The sequence below is a fragment of the Salvelinus sp. IW2-2015 genome, linkage group LG22, assembly GCF_002910315.2.
Source record: "Salvelinus sp. IW2-2015 linkage group LG22, ASM291031v2, whole genome shotgun sequence".
Taxonomy (NCBI): domain Eukaryota; kingdom Metazoa; phylum Chordata; class Actinopteri; order Salmoniformes; family Salmonidae; genus Salvelinus; species Salvelinus sp. IW2-2015.
In genome coordinates, this window is record NC_036862.1 from 24,337,742 (window position 1) to 24,348,376 (window position 10,635).

The 10,635-nt window shown below is 47.2% G+C and overlaps 1 protein-coding gene across 1 annotated transcript in view; it reads left to right on the top strand.

The window, feature by feature from the left end:
• LOC111982690 (membrane-associated phosphatidylinositol transfer protein 3) overlaps positions 1-10,635 on the top strand; it is a 139,243-nt gene that overhangs the window by 37,791 nt on the left and 90,817 nt on the right. Inside the window, 1 exon segment of the mRNA XM_070434150.1 lies at positions 2,291-2,398. Within this exon segment, the coding sequence (XP_070290251.1) occupies positions 2,291-2,398 (108 nt within the window).

A 10,635-nucleotide genomic window follows, 5' to 3' on the forward strand; every position in this document is an offset into this window, starting at 1 on the left:
CTTCTCTCTACTTTAAACATGTTTCACCCTCACAGTCGTTTGTGTTCTTCTCTCTACTTTAAACATTGATTCCTCACCAGTCGTTGTGTTCTTCTCTCTACTTTTAAACATGTTTCACACCTCACAGGCGTTGTATTTTCTCTCTACTTTAACATGTTTCACACCTCACAGTCGTGTGTGTTCTTCTCTCTATTTTAAACATGTTTCCACCTCACAGTCGTTGTTTTTTCTCTCTACTTTAAACATGTTTCCACCTCACAGTTGTGTTCTTCTCTCTACTTTAAACATGTTTCACCTCACAGTTGTTGTTCTTCCCGTTGTGGCTGTAAGCTGCTCTCATCAGCGCTGCTCTCTGGAAATAACTCTTCCGTTCTTAACTCTGGCCTTTCTCGACTCCTGCAGGGTGTTGTTGGATCTGGATGCTGAAATGTGTGTGTATGTGTTGTCTGCATCTACACATGTTAATGTTACAGATTTGCATACCTATGTAAATTTGTTTGAAATGCATCTACACATGTTTGTGTTTGCATGTGTGTGTTGACAGGAAAGACAGAGAAAGAAAGAGAAGGAAGATTAAAGGGCTGAAGAGACAGACAGTGACCAGTAGGCTCCCAGTGTGATCGTAGTGGACAGGCCTGGCAGAAACAGTGTCACAGACACTCTGAGATGCCAAGCATGTCGAGTGTGTGTGAGAGAGCGAGAGAGAGAGCAGTGTATTGGACATGGTGTGTCATCTGCTGCTCTCTATAAGCCAGCCATGGGACTGAGCACAATCTGACCATGGTACTGTGACTGCAGCAGCCCAGAGCGACCGTCACAGCAGACAACCTCTGACCTGGTACTGTGACTGCAAGCCCAGCACAGACCCGACGTCACAGCGAAACCACTCTGACCATGGTACTGTGACTGCAGCAGCCCAGAGCGACCGTCACAGCAGACAACCACTCGCCATGGTACTGTGACTAGCGCAGCCGAAGGCCGTCACAGCAGACACCATGCTGACCATCGGTAACTGTCGACTGTCAGCAGCCCAGACTGCGCACGTTACGCATGAGTACAACTTGATCTGGACTGACTGGTACTGTGCACTGCAGCACCAGCCAGACCGCGCGGCGTCCCAACAGGCAGACAACTCACTCGACATGGAACATCATTCTGGTACTGTGACGTGCAGCAGCCCAGAAGCGACCGTCACAGCAGAACAACCACTCTGACCATGGTACTGTGCTGATGCAGCAGCCCAGAGCGCACCGTTCACAGACAGACAACCACTCTGACCATGGTACTGTGACTGCCAGCAGCCCGCCAGCGACCGTCCAGCAGACCGACAACCACTCTGTACCATGGTACTGTGACCTGCAGCAGCCCAGAGCGCGACCGTACCAGAAGATCAACCACTGCATGACCCTACGCTTTACCTGTGACTCGAGAGCCGATCGACGCCGACGTCACAGCAGACAACCCTCTGACCACTACTGTACTTGAACTCGCCAGCAGCCCAGAGCAACCGCGCGCACGTCACCAGACAACCACATCTCGGCCATTCCATCGGTACTGTGACTGCAGCATGCCAGAGCGACCGTTTCAGCCAGAGACAACCCTCTGACCATGGCTACTGTATGCTCGCCGCAGCGCGCAGGCACCATGGCTTCTTGTATATATTAGCATCACGCTGTCTCTTCAACTGGCTCTGATGACGGTCCAATGGGGTCTGTTAATCCTCTGATTGTGTAGTTACACCCGCGTGTGTCATTGATGTAGTCCTCTTTCCACACCTGCTGTGGCTGGTTTGGTTAAACTGGGAAAGTTAGCAAAGGACAGAATAAACTGTATGAAATGTCCTGTATTGACAGAATCAAATATGGATTTTTTGTGTGGCAACTGTTCATCTTAACCCCACTCTCTGTTATCTGTGTCCCAGTAGATTTATTGCTTGTCCTGTGTGTATGTGTCCCAGTAGATTCTTCTGCTGTCCTGTGTTGTATGTGTCCCAGTAGATTCTATCTGCTGTCCCTGTGTGTATTGTGTCCAGTAGATTCTTCATCTGCTGTCCCTTGTGTTTGTGTCCAGTAGATTCTATATGCTGTCGCTGTGTGTCCTGCATGGTCCGCAGGCAGACAGATTGTAACTCCTCGCGATGGTCTGAAATGTGTCCCAGCAGACAGATTGTAACCCTCCTCCCTGTGTGTCTGTGTGTCCCAGCAGACAGATTGTAACCCTCCTCCCTGTGTGTCTTTGTGTTCCAGCAGACAGATTGTAACCCTCCTTCCTGTGTGTCTTTGTGTTCCAGCAGATGTCCTGGATGGGAAGAGTGCCATCCTCCTGGGGATGAGTCAGTGGAACTCCAACGACCTGGTGGAGCAGATCGAGACCCTGGGACACATGGACCAATCACAAGGTATGTTACACGCAGGGTATACTGGGGGCATGAGAGGGCTCTAATGCCCCCTGAACATCTTTTCAACTCTCTCCATCTCCTGTTGTAGTACTGCGGAGCTGCTCGCTCTCTAAGACATACATGCACGCTCTAACACAAAAAAGCGCAAACTCACATGTACACATTCACACTGTTTTGTGCAGTTAAACAAAGAATTTCACACAACAAAACACAAATTAGGCCTTTGAATCATTCAAATTAAAACAAATTCAAACATCCATTTATGTGTTTGTACATTCGGTTAGTTTAACAGAAATCAGACAGGGCTTGATGCTCTGCTGCATGTATTGATTTGTAAAATTAGAATTTTCCTCCTTGTTATCGGTCAATACAATCTCCCACAAACAATTTTGTTTGTTCTTATGGTTGATTTTTGTTTAATTTATTTTTATTTATTTAATCTCAGTGCTCTGATTTGCAAACCCCAGGGATTTATTTAGTCTTAAGTAACTCCCTCTCTCTTGGTTATTATTTTGGTCTTTGAAGATTGACAGGCCCTTTTCCAGAGGCAAATCCATGCATGCCTACTGGAAGCAGCTACAGTAATTCAACTACCTTCTCTGAAAATTACCAGTTTACCAGCTCAGTTTAGAGACTGCAACGAAAACAGCGGCTCAAAACAGATGACTCACTGAGCCACCCAGTTAATAAGCCCTGTCTATAGTCTTAGTACGCATCCCATACGGCACCCTATTCCCTTTGAAGTACACTACTTTTGACCAGAGCCCTATTGCCCCTGGTCAAAACTAGTGCATTACATAAGGAACAGTGTGCTTTTTGGGATACAACTCGAGTGTTTACCCCAACAGCCAATGAAAATCCAGCAGAATTTCTCTATTGGGCAAGACAATGGGGAATTAAGAAAATGAGGTCTTAAGCAGTCCTTACAGAGTGATGAAGAAGCAATCACTGGGCCATGCATCATGCCTGCTAGTTTCTCCCTCTCTTTCTCCCATGCCACCATATAGAAATCCCCTAATTTCTGGCTGGCCCCAGTCCTTGTGCGCACTGTGCAGGTGGGAAGGGTGGGGGGGACTTCACTTGCCAAAATATGCACATCAAACATCTCCAAAACATTGTTAGATGAAGGAGAGATGGGTATCAATGTTAACTATTTGGGGATTGTTTTTTCCTGCTGAATACAGACATTATTATACTTTCTGCGAGTTTATGCAGTCGCGATTTTAACATGTAAATCTTGGTGGGGCAAAAAAAAAAAGTGGGATGCATGCCAGCAAAGCCACTACACAACACAACACTAAACATTACATTAATTGCACTATAACGGTGACAAACGGTGCCCACAAACTTTTAGGGCCTTACATAAAGCTGTCCCAACAGCAGTTTCAACATCTTACCACTGCTACACCTGGCTATCAGCAGAGCCTTGTCTGGCAGCGAAACAGTTAATTCAACCTCATTTACTGCCTTTAAAAAAAACATGTCTGACTTGCTTAATTAAACAAATGTTGTTTCTAATGACAATGTACACACTATGGCATAAAGGGATGACAAGCGGATAAGAGGCAATCCGTTATTTCGATCAAGACATTAATGAGCGAGCTAGGACGGACGTAGTCAATATAACTATTTGTTTAGCACTTTTGAAAAGTACAGGGACAGAATTCAGAACATGGGCCGTTCTTACAGTGTTCTCCCTGTACACCAAGTCACAACCGTAGGATAAATAAAGGGGGCATATAAGCAGACAATGAAAGCTCTTACAATATTCAATGATTACATTTTTCTAAAACAGCTTATAGGCTAAATGTGCACCACCAAGTCAGAACAGTAGGCGGCATTAAGATGGGGAAATATACCACATTATTAGGGTGAGGCACATGGGGTACTAATAGCTTACTAAACAACATACACTTAGTATTACTTTCTTAGCTACAGTATACATACCTCCCTGGCATATTACATCATGTATGCAGCAGCAGCACTACGACCAGGAATACGAATTTCCCGAAGCGGATCCTTTGTTCGAACCACCCAAGGCATTCAAACTGATTCCAGAGGCTGACCCAAAACAATGTCGACGCAGAAGAGGTAAACGGAGCGGTCTTCTGGTCAGACTTTGAGGGCGCGCACACCACCCACCGCTTCTGAGTATATTACTCGCTAATGTCCAGTCTCTAGATAACAAGGTAGACGAAATTTGAGCAAGGGTTGCTTTCCAAAGAGACATCCTGGATTGTATACTCTGTTTCACTGAAACATGGCTCCCTGGGGACATGCAGTCGGAGTCGGTACAGCCACCTGGATTCTTTGTGCGTTGCGTCGACGGGAATAAACATCTCTCCGGGAAGAAGAAGGGCGGGGGTGTATGTTTCATGATTAATTCATGGTGTAATTGTAACAACATACAGGAACTCAAGTCCTTCTGTTCACCTGACATAGAATTCCTTACCATCAAATGCCGACAGTATTTTCTCCCAAGAGAATTCTCGTCGGTTATTGTCACAGCCATGTATATCTCCCCTTAAGCCGATACCACGACGGCACTCAAGGAACACCACTGGACTCTATGCAAACTGGAAACCATATATCCTGAGGCTTCATTTATTGTAGCTGGGGATTTTAACAAAGCAAACTTGAAAGCAAGGCTACCTAAATTCTATCAGCATATGGATCGTAGTACCCGGGCTGGCAAAATACTGGATCACTGCTACTCTTACTTCCGCGATGCATACAAGGCCCTTCCCCGCCCTCCTTTCGGCAAATCTGACCACGACTCCATTTGGCTTCTCCCCTCCTATAGGCAGACCCTCAAACAGGATGCACCAGTGACAAGGACCATTCAACACTGGTCTGACCAATTGGAATCCACCCTTCAAGATTGTTTTGATCACGCAGACTGGGACATGTTCCGGGTAGCCTCAGAGAATAATATAGATTTATACGCTGATTCGGTGAGTGAGTTTATAAGGAAGTGCATAGGAGATGTTGTACCCACTGTGACTATTAAAACCTACCCTAACCAGAAACCGTGGATAGATGGCGGCATTGGCGCAAAACTGAAAACGAGAAACAACGCAGTTAACCATGAAAAAGAAAACCGGGAATATGTTTGAATACAAACAGTGTAGTTATTCCCTCCGCAAGGCAATCAAACAAGCGAAATGTCAGTAGGGACAAAGTGGAGTCACAATTCAATGACTCGGACACGAGACAATCACGGAATACAAAAAGAAAATCAGTCACGTCACGGACACCGACGCCTTGCTTCCAGACAAACTAAACACCTTTTTTGCCGATTTGAGTATAACACAGTGCCACTGACGTGGCCCACTACCAAGGACTGTGGGCTCTCCTTCTCCGGGGCCGATGTGAGTAAGACATTTAGACGTGTTAACCCTTGCAAGGCTGCCGGCCCAAACGGCATCCCTAGCCATGGCCTCAGAGCATGCGCAGACCAGCTGGCTGGTGTGTTTACGGACATATTCAATCTCTCCCTATCCCAGTCTGCTGTCCCCACATGCTTCAAGATGGCCACCATTGTTCCTGTACCCAAGAAGGCAGAGGTAACAACTGAATGACTATCGCCCCGTAGCACTCACTTCTGTCATCATGAAGTGCTTTGAGAGGCTAGTCAAGGATCCTATCACCTCCACCTTACCTGTCACCCTAGACCCACTGCAATTTGCATACTGCCCCAATAGGTCCACAGATGATGCAATCGCCATCACACTGCACACTGCCCTATCCCATCTGGACAAGAGGAATACCAATGTAAGAATGCTGTTCATTGACTACAGCTCAGCATTCAACACCATAGTACCCTCCAAGCTCATAATTAAGCTTGAGGCCCTGGGTCTCTACCCTGCCCTGTGCGAATAGGTCCTGGACTTCCTGAACGGCCGCCCACAGGTGGTGAAGGTAGGAAACAACACCTCCACTTCGCTGATCCTCAACACTGGGGCCCCACAAGGGTGTGCGGTCAGCCCCCTCCTGTACTCCCTGTTCACCCATGACTGCGTGGCCATGCACGCCTCCAACTCGATCATCAAATTTGACAACACAACAGTAGTAGGCTTGATCACCAACAATAACGAGACAACCTATAGGGAAGAGGTGAGGGCACTCAGAGTGTGGTGTCAGGAAAACAACCTCTCACTCAACGTCAACAAAACAAAGGAGATGATCGTGGACTTCAGGAAACAGCAGAGGAAGCACACCCCTATCCACATCGACGGGAGAGCAGTGGAGAAGGTGGAAAGTTTTAAGTTCCTCAGCGTACTCATCACGGACAAACTGAAATGGTCCACTCACACAGACGAAGGCGCAACAGCGCCGATGAGCGCCGATATGTTTTATCTGTAATTTCTCTTCATTATTTCTCTTCATAAGAAAAGGATTAAAAAGCATTTGCCAGTAGATTGTCAACTTGATTCGTGAAGATGACTGCTAGCTAAGATTTTGAAAGTATGATGTTGACATGATCAGTCCAATCAAGGCTACTGTAATTTTATCTGTGGCCAATGACCTTGAAGCCTTCTTGGATGGGCACTTCTAATGTAACTCTATGGCAGCACCCAAGGGGCTTGAATTTTCAAGTTCTACCCTTAGACTTGGTGGTGACGAGTGTCCCCACGAGTGACAGAACACTGAGCTAATCATGCCACAACTAGAGAACATTGCCAACACCTACGCTCCTTATTTTCCACTGGCTGCCCCACCATGCGACTTTATTAACTCAATGTTAATATATATATATATATATATTTTACATTGTTTGCAAACTGATATGTGACACGTATTAATGCCAAAATAACATGCAAGCTGTAATGCCCGGGGTGTAGTGGATGAAGGAGTCAGACGCAGGAGACAGAGAGTTCAGAGTAGCGTTCCAATTTAATTCCCAACACGGGTGAAACACGACGCTACTCTAAAAGTAATGCTCCACCACATAAAGTGAGAACACGAAATCACAAGACACAACGTACACGAACCGTGACACACAACAATGTACTAACTGTACACACAACAATCCCGCACACCCAGCAGGCCGGGCTGCTGGATAATAAAGCCCCACTAATCACCCTAACCACAAACAGGTGTAACCACTAAACAAAAAGGGAGGGGGAGGAAAAGTCAATAGCAGCTAGTAGGCCGGTGACGACGACCGCCGAGCGCCACCCAAACAGGAAGGGGAGCCACCTTCGGTGGGAGTCGTTACACAAGCCTGCCCCACCTGCCCTGAATGACGGGTCGCCACTGGTTTTTCGAGACATACAACCATCACTATTACTAATTACAGCACATGAATTATACATGATAAATCAAAGGATGTGAATCTTGTCAGCACTTCAGAGCTGAAGTTAGTGAGTGAGTTTTGAAGTCTGGGGAAGGATCAAAGTCAGATAGTCCACATTCACAGATATTGCAGTCTCTTCATTAGTTTTCTGTTCTCTAAGGCTTCACTGAGAAACCATTCATTGCCAGCTCAAGGTTTACTGATTGATCTCGCTGACTGTATTGTACTCAGAGAACATTTCTTGGTTGGCTATAACATCATAAAATACAATACCATGCAGGAAAACATGCAGTACCAGTCAAAAGTTTGGACACACCTACTCATTCAATGGTTTTTCTTTATTTTTTCTATTTTCTGCATTGTAGAAGACGTCAAAACTATGAAATAACACATATGGAATCATGTATTAACCAAAAAAGTGTTAAACAAATCAAAATATATTTTATATTTTGGATTCTTCAAAGTAGCCACCCTTTGCCTTGATGACAGCTTTGCACACTATTGGCATTCTCTCAACCAGCTTAATGAGGTAGTCACCTGAAATGCATTTCAATTAACAGATGTGCCTTGTTTATAGTTAATTAGTGGAATTTATTTCCTTCTTAATGTGTTTGAGCCAATCAGTTGTGTTGTGATATGGTAGGGGTGGTATACAGAAGATAGCCCTATTTGGTAAAAGAACAAGCCACATTATGACAAGTACAGCTCAAATAAGCAAAGAGAAAATACAGTCCATCATTACTTTAAGAAGGTCAGTCAATCTGGAAAACTTCAAGAACTTTGAAAGTTTCTTCCAGTTCAGTCGCAAAAACCATCAAGCGCTATGATGAAACTGGCTCTCATGAGGACTGTAGTGGCATATTTCTGCTTTACCAAATGAGGAGAGTTACAAACTTCACACACCAGTCAGAGTTATACTTAAACTACATCTTTAATAATAAGAGCTTTGCAATAGCCTTTGACTTTCAATGATGCGCTATCTCTAATGAACCATTGAAAGTGTCAACAGAAAAGTACAAAGATCTTTTATAGCCAAGATACACCCCTCTCAACTTACATGACGAACCACAGATCTTAGGAACTGTTCAGAAAGAAAGACTTTTACTTGAGAGAGAGGTGTATCCCATAGCCAGATAGCAGTCGCTATAAATTATCGTTCAGTTTGGTCCCTAAGACGAGGTTCTAATCTCGTTCCTGGTACTTCATAGCACAGAACCATTACCTCATCCAATGGCATAACAAATGTTAACTCTAGATACTACTGTCACACCCTGGCCTTAGTTATCTTTGTTTTCTTTATTATTTTAGTTAGGTCAGGGTGTGACATGGGGAATGTTTGTGTTTTGTCTCGTTTCGGGTGGTTATATGGAAAAGGGGGTGTTGGGTATTAGAGTAGTTGGGTTTATGTTTAGTATAGTTGTCTAGTTCTGTTCTATGTCTAGGTCTGTGTCAAGGTTGCATGTTTGCATTTTGTCGGTTAGAGCTTCACGGTCATCTATTTGTTGTTTTTGCTTCGATGGTTATCTTCTAATAAAGAGAAGATGTATTTTTTACACGCTGCGCCTTGGTCCTCTCTCTCTCCCATGGTCGATCGTGACAGAATGACCCCACCAAGAAGGACCAAGCAGCGTGAAAGGAGGGAACCAGAGCCAAGTGTGCTAATACTGGAGGTGAGCAATGGAAATAATACAGAGACTGTTAAGGATTTATTGAGGAGTTTGGAGGAGAGTGAAAGGAGGAAGCTGCTGTGTTGGTGCGTGAGGCACGACATCCACCCGACAGAGCGTGTGCGGGAGGTGATGTTACCTGAGTCAGTTCTCCAGGCTCGTCCTGAGTTGCTTGCTAACCGTCTGGGAATGACAGTCCCACGAACCAGGTCTCCTGTGTGCCTCCCTAGTCCTGCACCTCCTGAGTACCTTTCCGCTCCAGCCCGGTACCACCAGTTCCAGCACCACGCACTAGGTCTAAGGTGCGTCTCCAGGGTCCAGTAGCCCTGTTCCTTCTCCCGCACTAGCCTTGAGATGCGTGTCCCAGCCCGGTACCACCAGTGCCGGCACCACGCACTAGGCCTAAGGTGCTTATCCAGGGTCCAGTATGCCCTGTTCCTTCTCCCCGCACTAGCCTTGAGATGCGTGTCTCCAGCCCGGTACCACCAGTGCCGGCACCACGCACTAGGCCTAATGTGCTTATCCAGGGTCCAGTATGCCCTGTTTCATCTCCCCGCACTAGCCTTCAGGTGCGTGTCCCCAGCCCGGTACCTCCAGTTCCGGCACCACGCACCAGGCCTATAGTGCGTCTCAGCCGGCCAGAGCTGCCAGTCTGCCCCGAGCCGTCAGAGCTGCCAGTCTGCCCGAGCCGTCAGAGCTGCCAGTCTGCCCGAGCTCAGAGCTGCCAGTCTGCCCCGAGCCATCAGAGCTGCCAGTCTGCCCGAGCCGTCAGAGCTGCCAGTCTGCCCCGAGCCGTCAGAGCTGCCAGTCTGCCCGAGCCGTCAGAGCTGCCAGTCTGTCCTGAGCCGTCAGAGCTGCCCGTCTGCCCCGAGCTGCCGTCTGCCCCGAGCCGTCAGAGCTGCCAGTTTGCCCGAGCCGTCAGAGCTGCCAGTCTGCCAAGCACCGTCAGATGCCCGTCTGCCAAGCATCGTCAGAGCTGCCCGTCTGCCCAGTGCCGTCAGAGCTGCCCGTCTGCCCAGTGCCGCCTGAGTCATCCGTCTGCCCAGTGCCGCCTGAGTCATCCGTCTGCCCAGTGCCGCCTGAGTCATCCGTCTGCCCAGTGCCGCCTGAGTCATCCGTCTGCCCAGTGCCGCCTGAGTCATCCGTTGCCCAGTGCCGCCTGAGTCATCCGTCTGCCCGGAGCCTGCAAGGCCGCCCGTCTGCCATGAGCCTGCAAGGCCGCCCGTCTGCCATGAGCCTGCAAAGCCGCCCGTCTGCCATGAGCCTGCAAA